General features: G+C 47.7%; 1 protein-coding gene across 3 annotated transcripts in view; it reads left to right on the top strand.

Annotated features, from left to right (window-relative positions):
• Nucleotides 1-21,871, top strand: part of klar (klarsicht) — a 387,661-nt gene that overhangs the window by 186,246 nt on the left and 179,544 nt on the right. For all 3 annotated transcript variants that reach the window (XR_013315018.1, XM_077666163.1, XM_077666161.1), the window contains 5 exons: nt 815-978; nt 1,969-2,303; nt 3,732-3,886; nt 6,574-6,744; nt 10,238-10,445. Coding sequence is in view for 2 of the 3 variants with exons in the window: in XM_077666161.1 (XP_077522287.1) it covers nt 815-978; nt 1,969-2,303; nt 3,732-3,886; nt 6,574-6,744; nt 10,238-10,445 (1,033 nt within the window). In the remaining variant the exon portion in view is untranslated. The remainder of the gene's footprint in view (nt 1-814; nt 979-1,968; nt 2,304-3,731; nt 3,887-6,573; nt 6,745-10,237; nt 10,446-21,871) is intronic.

The following is a 21,871-nucleotide window of genomic DNA, read 5'->3' as shown; positions in this document are numbered from 1 at the left end:
GGTAGGACTTCTGCGGACGCTTCAGGAGCTGCAGTACAAGGCTTTAAAGCAACTCCTGGCTCTTAACTTTTGACAAAGGCTGCTCCTCTTGAATAACATGAGGTGATATAAATGGAAAATTTGTTCTTGGTATGGCTGGCTCGTTTCCACTGAGCATGATTTCTTTTGCTGGCGGCACAGGCATTTGTGCACTTCTCATTGCAAGTTTGGACTGCTCGCAATGTTATAGGTCACACTGTAAATTTTAATTCAGCTGCCCTTGCTGTTGTTAACAGGCAGTGAGAGCCTGTAAATGCAGCACTGTTTTCCAGTAACCGCTTTCATATTAACAAAAGATGAAATAAATCTATTTTGTTCGAAATATTGCTTCACGTTCATCGCTTCCTCAAGTTAGGCAGCTCAGAGAGAACAGAAGTAAACAGTGCTATGGTCAGTTGGCTGAAAATAGCAGCTGGCGCTCTATGGGCTATCTTATCCTTTTCCTCTTGGGTCCCTGGATCCTTTGCCTCACTTGAAGGTGCACAGATCACCTCATGCCTACACTGTATGTAGCGGGCCGTGTCATCTGTGACATTCTTGGCCCTCATGTGGCTTTGAGCATTAGGGAAACTTTTTCATCTGGAACCAAGAGCACGCAGGTTCCTTCAGAACTATCCTAAGGTTGTTCAAGTCGAGCTCGAAGTGCCCAACATGCTTTCAGTTGATAAATAGCCTGCTTTGCCTTGATAATGGCACAGTGAGTGTGGCTTTGCTGTTTTGTCCCCCCTCCCTCTTAATGTGTTGGTTGACATGGCTCTGTTTGTTTGCTCTGCAGGTGCCGTGTGAGCATGGCCGCGTCTCCAGTGTCGGTGTCTGCCGACAAATTTGGAGGGTGCGACGTCGCTGCTCACGACCGGAGGCTCCCCACCCAGCATTGACCCGCCCCTATGGCCCGCCGCTACTTAGACTGAACAGACCTGTGTACCTGACCTCACCTGGGTATGTGGAGGGCATGTGCACCTGAGCACTTCGTTAAGCTGTGCAGTGTCAGACAGCGTGTAGCTTTAGATCACTGTCCTGTAGAAGTGAAGTACTTGTGCTATTTTTCGAGGGGAATCCACTATAGTACTCACTGTAGTATGGTCCTTACGGAGGAATATTTATTGTTTAATAGATTTTCAACCTATGAATACGTTGAAGAGTTGTATAGCTTCTCTCATACACATGCTAAAGTGAAGGTAATTGTAATTACTGTCTTTAAAAACACAGTGTTAAGAGTATTCTGTACTTTCAACATTCTAAACTCTCGAGTGTGCAAATTTTCATTACTTAGGCTTGTTTTGGATATTAGGCTCAAGTAAACATTTGAACTTGATGGGAATGCCACCTTCTCAGTATATTGGTAGAGCTTTTTTTCTATGACTTGAGTGGTGATCTTATTTTGCTGAGGGTATTTGTTAAACAAAAAATGAGTCGGCTCCACTCCAAGTCCGGGCGGAGTGTTGGTAGTTTTGTTCTTTATTCATAAAACGGCTGAGAGCCATGCTGTGAGGCTCTGGGGCAAGCGGGGCAGCATTCTCTGCCCACTATGGATCATTACTGAATGGTGCTTAGGCTTACAGTGATAATTTAACAGTTCTACTTGTTTTTTTTTGTTTAGGCAAATATATGAACACTTACATTGAAGATTTTACTCAAAGGGTGTGTTATGCCTCTACTTTGAGGTTGTTTTATTTGCAGCTGATTCATTTTTTTTTTGCTGTTTCTTGGGGCGTTCTTTGTGGAAAAAGAATATTGGCAAATTATTCTGATCTTAACTATTATAAGTGTACATCTCTCTGGGCACTTGGGTTGTCTTTATTACTGTGCAGGCTAAAGATTTCTAGTATATAATTAAATTGAATGTGTGGCATCTCAGTATTGAAGAAGAGCCCTGACCTGTGTGTCAAGTGTCTTGACATTGTTGTCACCTGGCCCATTGTCATGCAGGCATCGTCCCTTGCTGTCCTCGACCCGTTCGAGGAGACGTACTAGCAACGGGAACAGCCACAACAACACCTCCTGCATCTGGCCTTGTCACTGCAGCAGCTTTGACAGGCAACCAGCATCATCGTCGCTCTTGGGAAGTACAAGACTGCGGAGAAGACGTAGCCAAAGCCGCAATGCAAGCCATACCACGAGACGAGAGCGCCGAGACAGGACCCCAACAGAAACCAGTGCCAAAGAAAACTACCAGACACACGAGGGCATCGAGTTAGGGACCGGACTGCGGAAAACCGCACCAAGGACCACGGACACACAAGAGAGCTTTTCGAAGCTTCAGGGTATGCACGGTATTGTTGATGCAAGCATACTTTCAGAATGCTTGAAATGGAAACCCTTTTGGCCAATGCTTTCTTGTTGCAAGTTAATTATGCAGTTAATATTCTTCCCCTGTTTGTCAGTTTATGTTAACTCTAGTGATGTTTCTGCAGTGACTCGTGCACCAAGTAGCAAAGCAAAAGGGTGTATGGTGTGTCCAGTTCAGGTGCCTACTATTGCACATCAGCATTACATAATGCAACTTGATAAAATATCAGAAGCATGATTTGATGAGTAATTCCTTGCGTGATAACTGTCCATAGCCAGTTCTTCCTCTTTGGGCTATCCCGGAGCTGTGGTTTGCAGTGTAACATAGTTTAACAGCTTCAGTTCATGAAGCTTCACATATTACCCAAATACCGTATTTGCTCGCATAATTTGCGCCTACTCATAAATTGCTCACCACCAACCTTTTCCCGCATTTTCTTGGATAGCAGCAGCTAGGGTGCAGCTGCCATGCTACCAAAGCAAGTGTCAATGCTGAGGAAACAGTTTCTCGCAAGTGCAAGCAGGCTGAAGCTAGCTGTCTGTGGCGGGCCCAGTCAACACAATAGCAGGAAGTGGCAAAACGGCGCGTGCAGAAAACTGATGAAAGGCGAGCTGGAGCTGCCACGTACAGCTGCAAGATGAGAGTGCCATGTGCCAGTCAAACTGAGGCCCAATGGCAAGCAGCTAGACAGCACAGCACTGCAGCAGTGTATGTAACTCCAGAAATTGCGCAAGGAGTTGTCACTGGTCCAAGGGGCTCCGTTTCTCGTGGCTGAAAATTTTAATGTGGACCTGTGCTGTGGCAGCAATGCATGGCATTGACTTTAGGGCAGAGCAGTTTGTACTGCACCTGTATAACACTGGCACAAAACCAGCTACGAACAATCACTCAGTTTTGGATTTGGTGTCTGGGACGGACATGCATAGTGTCAACTGGCTAAATTTAGCGACACACTCCGGTTATCATAATCCTATTTAGATGTGTTGTAGGTTAATAAATTTTGAATAGTGTGGGAGCATGTGTTCTGGCAGTTTGGCTGCGTTTAATTTTTGTGCAGCAGAGCCTGCAGTCCATCGGATGTCACCACTGTTCATTTGCAGGCTATGACTAGAGCTGGGCATTTTTGTACTTTTCACTTTGCTTTAGCTATACTCATTCTTTTTGTTTTTCAGTGCTTAATGTGTCGCCTATTCTTTTACACTACATGTGTCAGTTCTGGTAGTTGTAACAGTGATCATTTGAGACTGATTTTTCACAGCCACTTTGAAATGGCAGATATAAATAGCTAGTCTTGTAATCAAGCGTTAGCGAATGGTGCGAATGCGTGTGTTTTTCTAAGTCTGCACCTTCTTCGCAGGATAAGCTTCCTTTCATCTTGTTTGCGATTTGTTTGTTGCTGCAGGGCAATCGCCTCTGAGCAGCGAAAGCATGGAAAACATTTCACCGAGCAGCTTGTCACAACGAAATGGACTGGAGCCCCGGAAGGACGACTTCTGGGAGGCCCTCAGCTCCAACTACTACTACCTCATGAATGACGAACTCATTGCCACCTGCAGGGTAGGACCATTTTCCAGTGCCATTAGCCTATCCGTGTAAGCTTCCACAGGTGAACATGTCTCTACAAGCCTCATACAGCAGGAGCAGCTTCATAGGAGCGAGCAGATGCACTGTCAACGGGTCATTTTCTTTTTTGTCATCTTCAGTTTTGCATAGTCGTTTTTCATCCAGTGTCTCCCTCCTCTCCCGTACATGGGGTGAATGGCAAGGGGAGAAGGGGACGATTGACAGGTGGCAGGTGGATAGAGGCAAATTCCCTAACACCACCTAACAGGTGGAAGCTTCACACAGACGCCACCGCTGCGAGACAGTTTTCTCCTTCTTGACCCTCCTAATGCTATCGCATTAAAAAGAAAAGCAAGGCATCCGGATACCATACCCATGCTATGTTCACCCTGTTTTGTATTAAATACGTATTAAGGCGAAAGCCTTTAATGGTTCATACTCACGTCACGTGACCGTCCGTCCGGTCACGTGACCTCGTGGTGCCTGTCCTTTACATCCTAGGTCACGTGACCATGTCCATCCGTTACATCCTAGGTCATGTGACCTTGTCACATGATCACAGCCTGCCAACTGGACTGTGAGCAAACTGCCCACTGTGGCGGGTGGTGTAATCCGCCGCCAAGCAACAACTGCGCATGTGCAGCGTGACATCACCGCTCAAATTCCTATCGGTGCAATGAGTCGCAAACGGCTTTTGCCTTCCTGCAGTTAAGAGATACCGTATTTATTCGAATGTAACGCGACCACGAATGTAACACGAGGGGTGATTTACAATCTGCCCAGCGGGAAAAAATAAAACCACGAATGTAACGCAAGGCTTAAGGACGCAAAACAAAGTACCTTTAATAGGCATCGTGGCCAACATGTTTATTCATCTTCCTCGCGTTAGGAGGCCGAGTACTTGGAAACGGAGTCCTTTTAGCTATCGAAGTCTCCCGGTAACTTCTGCCGCATCGATGTTGTCCGCCGCAGAGAGAATCCATTTCTCTTCATGAACGTTTGGGCCCACCTGCAAGATGCTCTGAACTTCCCATCTCCCGAGCAATGTCTAACTTTCCAACGGATCAGCTCGACACTGACCCCCATGAGATGGTTGTGCTGCTCGATAATTAAGTCCGCCACTTTTTTCTGCAGCTTGACGTGATGGCCGTAGCGAGGCCCTCGAAATCCTTTGTGGTTGGGCGCACAATTAAAAAGCCCCTCCCGCTGCAGCCACAATCCGCGGATGGTTGACTCGTTGAGGTCAAGTCTTCGAGCTGCCACAGAATTCCCGACCTTTTCAGCTAACAGGATTGCTTTTCTCTTAAAATGACCGTCGTGCTGTGCACGACGCATTGCCATCGTGCACACTGAATCAATACACCGCGAGCGACGCCACAAGAACATGATGCAATGACGAACTCAGCGCGAGGTCGCAACGAACACAAAAAATGACAGAGAACAACACTTTGATTTTGGATGGATGGATGAGGATTTGGCTTCCATGGTACCCATGTTGCCAGCATAAGATCGCAAAACTGCGGAAATCGAAACCAAGCTGATTGCTTGGAATGGCTGCACCGCGGCACTGCTTTAGGCCAGTCGAAGTGCGGTATTCGATTATAACGCGAGGGTAGACTTTAGGGAGAAAAATATGGGGAAAAACTCGCGTTACATTCAAGTAAATACGGTATCTAAGTGCCTCTAACGAATTTTTTAATTTTAAGAGAGAAAGAGGACACAGTTGGTGGAAGTCCAGGCAGGAAAGCCATTTTAATGCGATAGCGTTGAAGGCCCCGTTTTCCAGAATATGTTCTGTTGGCTTCGGCATTGGCGTTGTTGTTATCAGCGTTGGGAACGAAAATTCACTAGCATGGTTCTGGCAGGTGGCCCCGGAGAGCAACCTAGGAGACAGGTGGGCCGCCTAGGTCCCATTAACTTGCAGCGTCATCACAACCTGATGAGGGTAGCCGATTGAGCAAGTTGGTTGTTCATTAGGAAGACTGCAGAAGTTATGAAGAAATTTGTTGTGTGCACAGAAGGGGTTGTTTACTCCCTGCCGCTGTCATGTGGTAAAGTTTGAGTATGTCAGACCGGAACATGTCTAAATGACAGGTTACGTGTACACGACAAAAACCTACAAAATCGTAAAGGTAACCTATCTGAACATTGGGTAGAGTGCGAGCCTGGTGTGTGTACTCCAGTCTTTAATGGATGTCAAGTCATTAACAGAAACAGGAACCAACTAACAAGAGAGATCATGGATGCAAGACATATAAAAAGGCTAGAAAGTAAATATGTGAGCGTACCTTCTGTATTGCTATCAAAGAAAGAGTTGTTTTTTCTTGATGGCGCGAAGAAAAGTTATAATGTGTGGTCCAAATGAATTGCAGTGTGATAGGCGTGCGGGTTATCTTCTGATGCACGCACTTCGTTTAAAAAGATGTTCATGCATTGGATAAACATTCAGTTGAAAGTTAGCGCATGTTGTGTCTCCGTCGTGTTGTCTGTTTTTATGAGTGCTCCAGTCTTCATAACATCACAGCCTGCCCGCCGGATAGTGAGCAAACTTCCACTGTGATAGGTGGCTCTTCGCTCTTCTTCTTCATGTGCATAGCCTGAAGAAGAGTCACTGATTGAAAAAAAAGCACCTGCTATAACCTTCTCATCTAACGCTTTTTATTTCTCATCCGGTCCGTCAGGAGGCAAGCGGAGAGCTGGACATGGATGAAGAGGCGCGAGTGTCGCCCCCGCGCGAAACCCTTTCGTATGCCGAATTTGTGCGCCAGTTCAACTTGCTGCATGACTGGCTGCACCAGCTGCAGTCCTCCCTGCTGGACTCGGCTGATGAGCACAAGGCCAAAGTGGCAGAGGTGAGCCCATTTCTGTTACGTATGTGTGCCAGCCTGTGCACTGAATCCTGAATTGTTTTTTACTCAAACAGGTTGCTTTGATAGAAACTTATCAGGTGCACCATGCAGCAATTAAAGCATTTCAGCTGAAGTGGAGAGCACTTCTCAGTGAAGCACTAAAACAACTCTGTCATCAGTGTTTGCCAGTCCTGTTGTGGTCAGTGTGCAAGATAATGAACAGCGGAGTCGAACCACTGGTCTGTAGGCCACTGTAATGGTGTTTTTCATGAAACTGATGCCACTTCGTGGCACTACCGCAAACTAGTCTTTAGAAGGATCGGCAGCGCACTGAAGCATTGCTTGTGTAAGGATTGAAGTGTATTTTTGAAGCATTTCTGAATGAAGTACTGGACAGTGTGGCTTGGGTTGGTCGATGCCAAATCTGACTAGGCTGTGACATGCGAGCCATGGGCACAGGCTCTCGTTTTCTTAGGGCTGTCTTGCACTGCTCAGTTTATGTTCGGACAGAAAGTTGTGGTGCCAAAAAGAAAGAGAAAAATATGCAAAACACCGTGGCGCCAATTTAGTTTACTGCTGGCAGTAGCTGCGGGAACTGGCAAATTGGTAATCTACAAAGCACTAATATATCACTGTTTCCTTAGCAGCATTATCACACTGTGAGTTTTTGGTGCAGTCATTAATGCAAACGCCTTTGTAGCGAAGTCATCTCTCAAAGAAGGTGCATCACAGTGCGCATGCCTTTAACGTTGGCTACTTTTGAAGTCATCAATCCAGTACATTGAATAATCAGTGTTGTAGAACGACGTAAATACATAGGACAGTGGGAAAACTTCGCTTTTGAAGTCATCAATCCAGTACATTGAATAATCAATGTTGTAGAACGACGTAAATACATAGGACATTGGGGAAACGTTGCATGATAGGGCTCTTTATATTTCAGATGATTTCCAGCTAACTATACGTCCGGGGCCAACAGAACGTTCAGTGCAAAATTTTCAGTCTTACTTCCTCTCGAGCAGAGCTGAACATGGCAGCGCATGTCTTTGAGTAGCATATGTAGTTCTTGTTTGGAAGCCTGAACATCAGGGGCATAAAAAAAAAAAACACATCTGGACCCTAAGTCAGCCATCATATTGGTGCATACATATTCAGTTGTAAATTTCGTCTTGTGTTAAACGGTGGCAATATTCATAAAAGTTTGCTAACATTTTTCTTTGCGTTCAATATAGCAAACCCTGGAAAGGATGTTCTTATACTTTACTAGGCTCTATTACAAGTGCCATAAATTGCTGGAGTTTTCTTTTTGATGATAAAAATTTGTGGTTAGAACCTGATTTTGTGAAGAGAAAATTATTTTTAAAAGTAAACCTGTGCACTAAAACAAAAAGAAAGCCAGCAAAGGTCGAAGACAGTAGTTTACTCGGTGGACTTCCAAGGTGCGGCTTGATAATAAATTCTATGGTCCACCACAAGTGTAGGGTGATGGTGAATTCAGAAAAAAGTTATTAGATCTAAGCGTACCGGCTTAGCGCATTAATCAGCGATAGCTGATTGGCATTAGCGGCCGAGAGATCTTGAGTGGCAGGCCCATTTTTACGTTTCACAGCCGACTGCCTTGTTGGGCCTCTCACAGGCGTGCTTTGGTGTCTGTATGCTTACATGCATACTTGGCCTTCTTCCGCTTGCGGTCTTCGGTTAGATCGCGTTCCCGTCGCACTTGACGGACTCCTGGGCTTGCTTGCACGAAACAAATAGCCTAGTTCCCATTGTTGTCTTAGTCGTAGTCTAGACCTCTCTGAACCCTCCGCTGGTTTTGAGGAAAGAAAAGGTGCATAACTGGCTCCCTGGATCAGTGGGCACCTCAGTTGTGCTCTGAGATATGTGGCAGTGGTGTGCACCTACCGCATTTTAATGGGTAATGGCTGCTATCGTACCCCCTAAATTGCTTCTACTAAATGGCGAGTACAAAGCTATTACAGCTTTCGCTGTAAAAAGAAAAAACAGATGCATATTAGGGAGACTGATTTGTCAATACATTCCGGCTGATTCGACAGCCAGAAAGAGATGAGTAAATCACGTGGTTAAAAAGCCTTGTGCTAATACGTATTGTGTGCATTCCCACGATGCTTATATGCAATTCACTGTATCCACTGCGAGAGCCACGGCATTGCACCAGGGAGCTGGCAGCCATCTAAAACCAGATGGCTTGGCGGTGTGCTATGGTGGCACGCACTGTAAAGTGTCTGTAGTGGTAGGAGCTACGTGCTTCAACAAAAGGATAGTGGCAGAGATATTCGATGACGCAGTGTGGTGCCAGATGGTCGTAAGCTGTTGAGTGCAAAAAATCTTGTGTCTTGCACCTGCAGTGCCATGCTGGCAGGTGCAAGCTTGCCGGCATGTCAGATAAAGTCGGCGCCTTTGGTTGGAGGTCCTCATTTATGGGGTGTATGCTGCTTCATTCTTGACTTGTATGCAGTTATAAACACTTCTGATTGTGTTATAAATTAAAAGGAGTGTTCCACTATTTGGTCATTCATCCACAAGCCAAAGCCTTCGCTTGTGAAACCAGAGATGACGCCCGTTTATTAAGTTGAATGAAGACAGTGCAGCCAGCTAATGAAAACGGTAGGTGTAACATTTAGAGACAGGAAGGGGACAGAGTGTGTCAGAGAACAAACGTGACTTAATGACATCCTAGTTGAAATCAACGAGAAATGGACATGGGCAGGACATGTATGTGAAGGGAAGACAACTGTATGTCAAGGGAAGACAACTGGTGGTCTATCAGGGTAACAGAATGAATCTCGAGAGATGGCGAACAGCAGGTGGCAGAGAGTCAGGTGAAAGGAGGGCTAATAATGATGGGCTATCTGTGATGCCATCTTAATCATATTGATTTGGTCATATTAGGCAAGCTAGCCTCCATTAGCCTAAGGGAGGGTAAGTAAGCTGGGTGAAGCAGGTAGCCTCTGTCACAACAAAATCTACATTCAACTTACCTACCTGTAGTAGTGTTACAGTAAAAACATGTGACACCTCTGGAAACATTGAGAAAATAGGAACTGAAGAGGGGGAAATTCTGGTTTCGTATGGTTCGATTTGTGGGGTTTAATGTCCAAAAATGACTCGGGCTGTGAGGGATGCCGTAGTGGAGGGCTCCGCATAGCTTCTACCTCCTGGGGTTCTTTAACATGCCCTGACAGCACACAGTACACGGGCCTCTCTAGCCACTGCTGGGATCAAACATGCGCCTTTCAGGTCAGCAGCTGAGCACCATAACCACTAAGCCACTGCAGTGGCCAGGAAATTCTTGTGTTATATAGTGGCCCAATGTCCTTAACATGGTTGCAGCCCATGACTGAAATTGTTTTTCTCTATATTTAGTTTGAGGTAGCCAATTGTGTCCTCTTTTCATTACTGTGGCAGCATGGAAAACACCATGACAGGAAGGGGCTCTTTTTGGCGGTAACACAGTGCTTGTGTTGGCGTGCAGTTGGTGGGCGGTGAGTTGCGGCGGCGTCAGCCATCGCTGTCGCTCTTCCTGGAGGAGGCCGAAGGGCTGGCGGCACTACACCCATCGCTCAAGGAGGATGTGGGCCGACGAGTAAACCTGCTCAGCAACAAGCGTGAGGCAGTCCAGCGGGCCTTGGACCCCGACCGAGCTGCTGCGTTGGCCCCCGCAGTTGGGGAAGCGTTTCAAGGCAAGTCCCTTGATGGAATTTTTTACATCCTCGTATAGCCATTTCCTGTAGCAAATAGCATAGCCATAGTAGGCTGCATGTCCTGAATTCCATTCAGTCCACTTCAGTGCATTTACTTCTCGTCGTAGAAGTGAAGACAGTCTGAAAAAAAAGTGACCGACTTTTTACTTTTTTACTTGATGCCCGAGCCCTGCGGTATTAACTCCTCAGTGACCAATATATTGAAGCCACAGATGCCTCATGCTTTCACAGAATCACAGCACTAGCTGTGTAAGAGAATGCCAGTTCACGATATTTGGCTCCTGCACAGGTGCACCTGTGCACAGGATAGGTACAGTTGCAGAGCTGGGGCCGATGTACCTTTGAGCCGCCTGCATAGCTCAAAGCTCATGAGATTCCTTATTCTACATTCAAGCCCTGATATATTGAACTCGGGTATACCAAATACTCGGGGAAGCAGCGATGGCGTAGAGGTAGAACATCCGCCTCGCGTGCAAGAGGACCGGGGTTCAAATCCTGGTGCCGCGCAATTCTCCACCGGGTTTAAAAAAAAAAAAAATCCGCGTGTCGATGGAATTGCATAACCAGGCCTGGAGTGCGGCCTTATCTCGGTGACCAGAACCGACAACGCACTCTCTCACCAGAGCAGGATTTGGCCACCCTGGTGTAGTACTTGGCCACAACCTTCTATGAACAAACCAAGTAACCCTCGGCCCTCAGTCCCCAGCGGCTGCAGAGCAACTGACCACGGCGGCGGTCAGACCTGTGACGCAGCGGAGGGTGCTAAGAATCTCTGGCTCCGGACAGGCCGCCATTGGAATCTGAACCTGGCAACGTTTAACGCTAGAACTTTAGCTAGTGAGGCTAGCCTAGCAGTGCTGTTCGAGGAACTAGCGGGAATTAAATGGGATGTGATAGGGCTTAGTGAAGTTAGGAGGACAGGTGAGGCGTATACAGTACTAAAGGACGGACACATACTGTGCTATCGCGGGTTAGAGGATAGACGAGAACTAGGTGTGGGATTCCTCATTAATAAGGATATAGCTGGCAACGTAGAGGAGTTCTACAGTATTAACGAGAGGGTAGCAGCTATAGCAATTAGGCTGAATAGGAGGCACAAGCTGAAAGTGGTGGAGGCCTACGCACCCACATCCAGCCATGATGACCAGACCGTTGAAAGTTTCTATGAGGACGTAGAATCAGCAATGAATAAAGTAAAATCCCAGTACACTGTACTGATGGGCGACTTCAATGCGAAGGTTGGCAAGAAGCAGGCTGACGACCACGCGGTGGGTGACTATGGGATAGGCTCTAGAAATAGCAGAGGAGAGTTATTAGTTGAATTCGCGGATAGGAATAATTTTCGGATCATGAATACCTTCTTCCGCAAATGAGAAAACAGGAAGTGGACCTGGAAGATCCCCAATGGTGAGATTAAAAATGAAATCGACTTCATACTATGCGCTAAACCTGGCATCATTCAGGATGTGGCCGTCCTCGGAAGGGTGCGTTGCAGCGACCATAGAATGGTAAGGTCTAGAATTGGCTTAGACTTGAAGAGGGAACGGAAGAAGCTAGCGAAGAAGAAGACCATTAACGAGTTAGCCGTAAGAGGGAAAGCACAGGAGTTTAGGATAGCGCTGCAAAACAGATGCTCGGCTTTAACTGAGGAAGATGATCTTGATGTTCATTCAATGCACGATAACCTGACATCAATAATTACGGAGTGCGCAGTAGAAGTAGGTGGTAGGACAGTTCGAAAAGATACCGGGAAGCTATCTCAGGTGACGAAAGATCTGATTAAGAAGCGCCAAAACATGAAGGCATTTAACACTACCGATAGAATAGAACTAACGGAGCTATCAAAGTTAATAAATAAGCGCAAGGTAGCCGACATAAGGAAGTTTAATATGGAGAGAATCGAGCATGCTATAAAGAACGGAGGTAGCCTAAAAACAGTGAAGAGGAAACTAGGCATAGGTAAAAACCAGATGTATGCAATAAGAGACAAGCAGGGCAATGTCATTAGCAATATGGATAAGATAGTTACAGTAGCCAATGTAATCAGAGCGCTAATGAGAAAGACAGCAGTGCACAGCAATGCGTCATCCCGCCAGTAACGAAAGATGAAGTAAAGAAAGCCTTAGAAGCAATGAAAAGGGGAAAAGCAGCTGGGGAGGATCAGGTAACAGCAGATCTGTTGAAGGATGGAGGGGAGATCGTGCTAGAAAAACTAGCCACCCTGTATACGCAATGCCTTATGACCTCGACTGTACCAGAAGCTTGGAAGAATGCAAACATTATCTTAATTCATAAGAAGGGAGACGCCAAGGACTTGAAAAATTACAGGCCGATCAGCTTACTATCCGTTGCCTACAAAGTATTTACTAAGGTAATCGCTAATAGAGTCAGGGCAACGTTAGACTTTAATCAACCAAATGATCAGGCAGGCTTTCGTAAAGGATATTCCACAATAGATCATATTCACACTATCAATCAGGTGATAGAGAAATGCGCAGAATATAACCAACCTCTATATATAGCTTTCATTGATTACGAGAAAGCATTCGACTCAGTGGAAACCTCAGCCGTCATACAGGCATTGCGTAATCAGGGGGTAGAAGAGCCTTATGTCAAAATACTGGAAGATATATATAGCAACTGCACAGCTACTATAGTCCTCCATAAAGTCAGCAATAAAATTCCAATAAGGAAGGGCGTCAGGCAAGGAGACACGATCTCGCCAATGCTGTTCACCGCATGTTTGCAGGAGGTATTTCGAGGCCTGAATTGGGAACAGTTGGGAATAAGAATAAATGGAGAATACCTAAATAATCTGAGATTTGCTGATGACATTGCCTTGCTGAGTCACTCAGGAGGTGAACTGCAAATCATGATCAACGAGTTAGACAGGCAGAGCAGATCGATGGGTCTAAAAATTAACATGCAGAAAACCAAGGTAATGTTCAACAGCCTAGCAAGGGAACAACAGTTCACAATTGGCAGCGAGAGCCTAGAAATTGTGCCGGAATACGTCTACTTAGGGCAGGTAGTGACAGCTGATCCGGATCATGAGAGGGAGATAACTAGAAGGATAAGAATGGGGTGGAGCGCATATGGCAAATTCTCGCAGATCATGAGTGGCAGTTTACCAATTTCTCTCAAGAGGAAAGTGTACAACAGCATAATCTTACCGGTACTCACCTACGGGGCAGAAACGTGGAGGCTAACGAAAAGAGTTCAGCTTAAGTTAAGGACAACGCAGCGAGCCATGGAAAGAAAAATGATCGGTGTAACGTTAAGAGATCGGAAGCGGGCAGAGTGGGTGAGGGAACAAACACGGGTTAATGACATCCTAGTCGAAATCAAGAGAAAGAAATGGGCTTGGGCAGGACATGTAATGCGAAGGCAAGATAACCGCTGGTCTTTAAGGGCAACGGAGTGGGTTCCAAGAGAAAGTAAGCGTAGCAGGGGGCGGCAGAACGTTAGATGGGCGGATAAGATTGAGAAGTTTGCAGGCAAAGGGTGGAGGCAGCTGGCAAAGGATAGGGTTAATTGGAGAGACATGGGAGAGGCCTTTGCCCTGCAGTGGGTGTAGTAAGGCTGCTGATGATGATGATACCAAATTATTGTTTATGTTGAACAGTCAGACCATCATCTTGAAAATCTCACCCAAAAGTAAAGTGCTATTTTTCGCGTTATCGAACTCTCATTCAGCGGAGCATTTGATGTGTGTAATGGAACGGGTTGGCTGTTTGGCTGCTTGCTTTTGGCAGTGCTAGCACTATGAAACCACATGATGAGGTGAACGTGGGGTGTGCTTTATGGTGGCCTTTGGTCTCTTGTACACATTTTAACACGGCAGCGTTAAATACCCCGTTTTCCAGAAAATCTGGCGTTGATGTTGCTGGCGTTGTTGACGTCGGCATTGTTGGCTCTTTGGCATTGTGCGCAAAAAATCTTGAGCATGGCTCCGGCATGTGGTCCCCAGAGAGCAACCTAGGAGGCAGGTGGGCCGCCTAAGTCACGTGACCTTGTGGCATCATCATAACCTGCCCACCGGATAGTGAGCAAACTTCCCAATGTAACAGATGGCAGTTAATGATTCGTCTCTCAGGAAGAACAACCTGGGATGCACAAGCCCACCTCTGGGAGCACCTGCCATTGCAGGGTAGTGGCGCATCACTTAACCGCTGCACCACTGCGCCAGGAGGGATATGAGGACTCCCAGGGATCTCTAAATGTAAAGTAGAGAATGACCTTTTGCATATATGAGAATTGACCCATTACCCTATCGCGTCATACCCTTAAGGCAGAGATTAAGTGTCCCTTCCAATTTTTCATGCCATATTGCTGTCATGCAGTTGACTAAACCCTAGCGGCAGTCCTCGCCTGGCGTGCTTCACTGTGGAAGGCACTGTGAAAACGAAATGTACTTATGTTTTAATGAAACTTGTGGAAGGTGATCCACATTTATTGGATGTCCAGGTAGCTGCGGCTGGTGAGCCGGCGGAGCGGGCTGTCGACGTTGCTGGCCAGGCCGGTTGCCGAAAGTGTTCTGTACTGCGCGAGCCAGGTCGCGCTACCAACTTCATCTGCGTCATTAGCGCCGTTGGCAATACCAGCGCCTTTACAGTTGCTCCCCCCCTAGCGCGGTGCACAATAAAGGAAAAAAAAATGAAGAGAGTTATGTACAAGTTCCGTGGAGGGCCTGGGAAATTGGTTGAGCACATAATGCCCAGGGAGAAGCGAAAGTCGGTGATCCGAGCGGAGGCGCCGGCATTGCGTTCAGGCCTCAGGAGGGCGGACAAGGCTGAAGAACGGTGGCTGAGGAATGGCCACAGGGCAGTAGGGCGAAATCGGAAGGGGAGTGTCCCAGTATGTACGGGCGAAGGGCACACTGCTCACGTAGAAAACGGTTTGCTGAGAAATGATGCAGAAAGAATCGCAGCTGAAAACTGAAGTGTCTGGGTGGCAGGGGATTTTGGAAGACGGGCAGTAGACACTGTTGTGCGCGAAAGTTTCAGGTGGAAAGGGTGGCAGACTGAGGCTGCACGGAGGGTGGGTCATGGGCGGCACAGCTGGGAAGTGGAAGCGGCTGGGCTTGCAGGAGGCCAGAGTATGGGACTGCGCAACTGCGGCCGCTGAAGTGTCCAAGTCCCGGTCCTACGAGAAGTGTGTCACTAGCATTGATGCAATGTATTCTTGCCTACAGATTACAGATAAGCTTATCTAGCGAAAATTTTTCCATATCAAATTGTCAGTGTATCAAACTATTTCGTGATTTCTTTCGAGCTTTGTATATCTTGGTTTGACAGTTGTGCCACAACAGAAGTCAATACAATACCCCTTGTTTCTCAAAGGGTCGTCAGCCGGTCACACGGCGGCCCATGATCTTGCCATCACACGGTATCTCAGTAGTGTATCCGAGCTGATGGGCAGCCTGGAGCACTGAAACTTGCAGCATCTTTTGAGTGTCTTGAATCCAGCTGTTCTTTAGGAAGAGTGAAAGTGAAATGCAAAATTGACTGTGCACCGGTGCATTTTTTAGTGATCTCCAATAGTCTTATGGCTTTTTCTGTGATAGAGTGCACAGGTACAGTCGAGCTCGCTTATAACAAACATGAGCGTCACGCGGCATCCGTTCGTTATATCCTGAAGTTCGTAATAAGTGGACCACAGCTTTAAAGACAGTTGCTTGGCAAAATACAAATGTACGGCTGTGAGCCTTCTTGCACAATGGACACCATTCTACCTTACCGCCCTGATGCTTCCGAATTTACAACTCTTTCTCAAGCCGCAACTTATGCCGAAGAATGCCGACAGCTTGCCTGGTCCTTCACTTCTCACGCCCAGCAGCAGCAGAAAAGCACCCGTGATCCCCCTGCACTTCCTCCCGCTTACCTTCCTGACTCTTTGGTCTGGCTCTGGGTACCCTCCTCAGGTCCCGGCCTTTTCTCCAGATTTGTTGGCAAGTACCAGGGACCCTACCGTATTCTTCAGCAGACATCCCCCGTCAACTACCTCATCGAACCCCTTACGCCATGCCATCCCCTGATCATCGCCGCCGAGGCCACGAAATTTTTTCTTTGCGAAAAAGTCCGTGCTGGACGTCAGTTTTTGCAGCGCAGATCCAATGAGGGAGGTTTCCAGTTCATTTAAAGCAGAAGCATGCTCTTTGTCGAGGCCCTTGGCATAGACAAGCTGTCTGAGGCTCTCTGTGTAGCCCATTGCTACAGCGGTGCTTATGGGTGCTGGCTCCGAAGTTTCATCCTCATCTGATTCCTCCCACACTTCAGAAACGATGCCCTCGTTCGTGCACGGTTCCGCGGTGTCGGCGTCGTCATCAACAGGAATAAAATCATTCCAACCAATGTCATGACCCCCATGTCGGAGTCGACGACGCGCTGCCACAAATTGCCGCCGGGCTGGTCATCTTCCGAAGCATCAGGCTCGGCATCAGACACTGTGTCGACAAAGCCGGCCGTGCGGAAGCAGTTCCACATGCAAGTGGCTGTTCATTTCTGCCCAGGCCGCTTTCATCACTTCTACCGCTGAATACAATGGAAATGGGCACGGTGTTCCCGTCTTCCATCCTGAATTACAACCAGGGCCTGAGATTTGAACGAAGCCAACGAAACGTCCACACCGCAACAAGAGTGGCAGAAGTGCGCAACAAGGTAGACTTGCAACTTGCACATGTGGCAATCAAGCCAAAGGTATACAGACACACAGTGCCAGCAGAGAGACCAATGAGGGGCGTCCGTGGGCATCAATGAGGGGCGTCCGTGGGCATCAATGTAGCCACCTCTTGGCTCCCGCGGAGGGCTTACTTCACGGAGGATGGCCTCCGAGATCGGAGCGGGCGAAGCGGTTGATCGCGGAGGCCACGCACGGATTTGCAAAAGAATGAGGAGAGGGGCAGGAGGTCGATCTTGGAAGGCGCTTCGGCAGAGAAAGGGATGGATAGATGGAAGGTAGGAGTGTCCCCTTTGAAATGGGGTGATGGCAGTTGCCACCATGCTCAGCTTTTTTTACCTTTATTTTCGTTTAACTGTGTATTAAGTTATTAAAGTTTGCCATTTTCTTTAAATACGTCTTCCTACACTTTTAACATTTTGTCACCTCTCTGCTTTTGAGCTACCAATCTCACAATCGCTTTTTACTAATTTCTACTGCAGATTTATTTACATGACTATTGTTATCTCTAAACCCTAGGGCCTCAGGAAGAGTGACTGTGCCTGCATCGATATTGGGATAGATGCCGTCACATTTTAGTATGAGGTGTTCTATTGTTTCTGCAGATTTACCATACACAGCACATGTGTCATCTTCTTTGTTAAATTTATTTTTATAGCTGTGCGTTCTAAGACATCCTGACCTAGCTTCAAAGAGTAGGGCACTGCCTCTTGAGTTATCATAAAACGCTTCCTCCCTGATCTGCTGTTTTCAGTATCGATATAGTTCCACACTATGCTTCTTTTCCATTGAATCTATCCAATTTTTACTGTCACGACGCAGCTGGCGTACCTCGTGGTAAGGCGGGAGGAGGGCCGCCGAAGGGGAGCAGGAGAACTCGCCGACAAAAGGGAGAGGCTCTCAGGGCGGAGTCGCGCGCGAGTGTCGGGAGCCTCGGCCTAAGCGAGGGGGAATGGTCCCATCAGACGCATGTGTCGTAAATGGTTTTTCTTCCGCTCGTTGTGGCATGTTTCTAGTTAGCCACAGCAGCTTGCTCGATGGGTCAGTGCCGGAGGCGAGCGGGCACCCGGGCACCCTAGGCCAGAGCGGCTAACAGGACGCATGTGTCGTAAATGGTTTCTCTCCGCTCGTTGTGGCATTTTTCTAGTTAGCCACGGCAGCTTGCAGCGAGCCGTGTGTTCGATTTTTTGTGCTTTTCTTTTGTGTTGCAAGGCGTGTGTTTTATATTGTGTGCTTTTCTTTTGTGTTGTGATATGTTGCGTCCGAAATGTGGCGGGAAAGTCGCCTATTGGCTAAGAGTGTAGTTTTGGCGGGAGGACAAGGAGATGGGTGCGCGCTAAGGAGAGCGCGGAAGGTTGGTTGGTGGCAGCCGGACAGATCGGTCGTGTGCGGCCGGTGGTGGTCCCGGGGTCGCAGAGTTGGAAAAGCGAGTTGCTTGAGCGGCGGCCGTGCGGGTTGGCCGTGTGGTGGCCGACAGTGGTCCGGAGTCGCGAGAGTGTTGGAGTTTTGTCTTTTTTTTAGTTAAAGTGGAGAGGCCGAAATCTGTCGGCATATGTAAATAAGTTGTAAATACTGTAATAAATAAGTAATTTTGAGGAAAGCCTTTCCAAGTGCCAACGTCGGAAGACCTGCACGCCTGTCTCAAACTCACCAGTCGCGAAGTACGTCCCCCGGGTCACTCACGAGACCCGCCCTCTACCACTCCACATTAACATCTGGATGCAACAACATCGCACAAGAGAGAGAGGGAAAAGCAATATCGTGACTGGCGCAGCCAACAGGATTAAGGGACCGCTGCTTTGCGACGGGAACGAGGAAGACAGAGGCAACGCAAGTTGAGAAGACGTCGAGCTAGTCAGCTCACCAGCAACGTTTGCCCTTGGGGGGCGAAGAAGAGTGGAAAAACGAACAGCAAGAAAGAAGAACACCAGCACAAGAACAAGAGACAGCAGACGGTTCTTCACTGATCTTCGCAACTTCGACACCAATGTAGGTGTGGAGAACAATCGTGGACCCGAACAGAGCAAGGGAGGACGGACTCAATTGCAGCGGGACTTGACAGTGTGGTGGCGATTCGTGCCAGGAATGGTGGCATGTTAACGAAAGTGATTGTGAGAGAACTCTGGAACTTGGCCTGATTGACGATCTTTGAAGACAAGACGGCGAAAGAAAACGGTGAGCGAACAGCGCTGCTCTCAGATTTTGTTGCTTTGTGCTCACGAGGGGAAATAGTAAGCTACTGTCACTAGAGATGGATGATAGCACGACTGGGGGAGTGAGCGAGGCAAGCACGCAAAGGGGCGAACCTGTACCCAATATGAAAATCGAAATGGTCAAGCAGAAGGAACCCCTGAGCACGGAGCATGAGAGCAGCAATATTCGAGGCTCGCCTCGGTGGACTGTTGTTGATTTTCTGTTTATTTTTATGCATGCTTCTTGTATACTCTGCCTTCACTTTAAATATGCGATCCTGTGGCGTACAGTGTGGTGTGTAGCAGTGTATCTTGCTTTCATGTACTTGCATGCCAGTATTCTTTTTCGGAGTGAATCTCGAGGGGAAGATTTAGTGCATTCTCGCACTGGAGAGAGGTGTGGTGTACTCAGCCAGCCTAGGGGGAAAGCTTGATTTTTTTTTTTCGAACTGGCAAAAAAAAAATGGGGGGAAAGAATGGAGAAGAAGAGGGGAGGTGTCACGACGCAGCTGGCGTACGTCGTGGTAAGGCGGGAGGAGGGCCGCCAAAGGGGAGCAGGGGAACTCGCCGACAAAAGGGAGAGGCTCTCAGGGCGGAGTCGCGCGCGAGTGTCGGGAGCCTCGGCCTAAGCGAGGGGGAATGGTCCCATCAGACGCATGTGTCGTAAATGGTTTTTCTTCCGCTCGTTGTGGCATGTTTCTAGTTAGCCACAGCAGCTTGCTCGATGGGTCATCGCCTGAGGCGAGCGGGCACCCGGGCACCCTAGGCCAGAGCGGCTAACAGGACGCATGTGTCGTAAATGGTTTCTCTCCGCTCGTTGTGGCATTTTTCTAGTTAGCCACGGCAGCTTGCAGCGAGCCGTGTGTTCGATATTTTGTGCTTTTCTTTTGTGTTGCAAGGCGTGTGTTTTATATCGTGTGCTTTTCTTTTGTGTTGTGATATGTTGCGTCCGAAATGTGGCGGGAAAGTCGCCTATTGGCTGAGGGTGTAGTTTTGGCGGGAGGACAAGGAGATGGGTGCGCGCTAAGGAGAGCGCGGAAGGTTGGTTGGTGGCAGCCGGACAGATCGGTCGTGTGCGGCCGGTGGTGGTCCCGGGGTCGCAGAGTTGGAGAAGCGAGTTGCTTGAGTGGCGGCCGGGCGGGTTGGCCGTGTGGTGGCCGACAGTGGTCCGGAGTCGCGAGAGTGTTGGAGTTTTGTCTTTTTTTTAGTTAAAGTGGAGAGGCCGAAATCTGTCGGCATATGTAAATAAGTTGTAAATACTGTAATAAATAAGTAATTTTGAGGAAAGCCTTTCCAAGTGTCTCAAACTCACCAGTCCCGAAGTACGTCCCCCCAGACCCCCCTCTACCACTCCACGTCAACATCTGGATGCAACAACATCGCACAAGAGAGAGAGGGAAAATCAATATCGTGACTTTTACCTTCCGCGTTTTTAACCTGTCGTTTAATGCTCTTTCTTTCTCCGCCCTCGTGTCTGGCATACTTACTGGTTAGCTTCCTAGTTCTTTTCCGCCAATTTGAGTAAATGCTCTTTCTGCATAGGTATTTAGATACCTTCACTGCCCACCTGCTATCGTCCAATTTCCTCAGGCGTTCTTCGTATAGTACTTTACTCTGAGCTTCCCATGCTTCGAACGATGCCCAGCCCATATCCCCTTGTACTGCCTTGTTTGTGGTTTTCCCGTGGGCACCTAATGCTAATCTTCCAACAGCTCTTATTTACTTCTAATCGCAACTTAATTTCTGCCCTTAAAGCACAGAACCACATTCCCGAATGCAAGCCCCGGCACCATTATCCCTTTCCAAATACCTCTCAGTACTTCATACCTGTGGTGTACCCCCACAATGCCCTATGTTTCATTGTCCCGGCATCTCTTCGCCCTTTTGCTATGAGAGACTGCTCGTGCTTTTCCATGTACATCTGCCCTTCGTTTACTCATACCCCGAGATATTTGTATTTCCCCACTCGGGATATTTCATGGCCTTGTATTGTAAGCTCCTGATCAGTTGTATCATTGAAAATCATCACACCGGACTTAGCTGCGCTAAAACTGAAACCCAGACTGTCTCCTTCCTCTCCACAGCAATTAACCAGAGTTTGCTAATCTTCCTGGCTATATGCTAACAGTGCAATATCGTCCGCACACATTAAACCCTGTAGTCATTGCTCAACAACCTTTCCGCCTAACCTGTACGACAGGTTATAACCATATAACGGTAGCTTGCTTGAGAGCGGCACGAAACAGGGCGGGTAGTTCGCCTGCGATGAGGTTCAGGAAAACATACCGCGCGCTGGGCGTACAAAGGGGTTGGAGTCAGGTTTTCTCGCATCGCGGCGCCGGGTTTACGCCGTCTGTTCGCTGTAACCGATCAGCAGGACTTAATGACGTTCGTTATACGTGTGATTTTGTGCCATTGAAATAATGTATATTTTGACGGTCACAGAGGTCTCGTTCGTTATAAGTGAAAGTTTGTCTTAAGTGGGGCTGTTATATGTGGGCTCGACTGTAATATGTTTCTAAAAACAAAACCAAA

Source organism: Amblyomma americanum, chromosome 5 (genome assembly GCF_052857255.1).
Source record: "Amblyomma americanum isolate KBUSLIRL-KWMA chromosome 5, ASM5285725v1, whole genome shotgun sequence".
NCBI classification, from domain to species: domain Eukaryota; kingdom Metazoa; phylum Arthropoda; class Arachnida; order Ixodida; family Ixodidae; genus Amblyomma; species Amblyomma americanum.
Note: the sequence above shows the minus strand (reverse complement) of the source record. Positions and strands in the feature narration are given on the sequence as shown.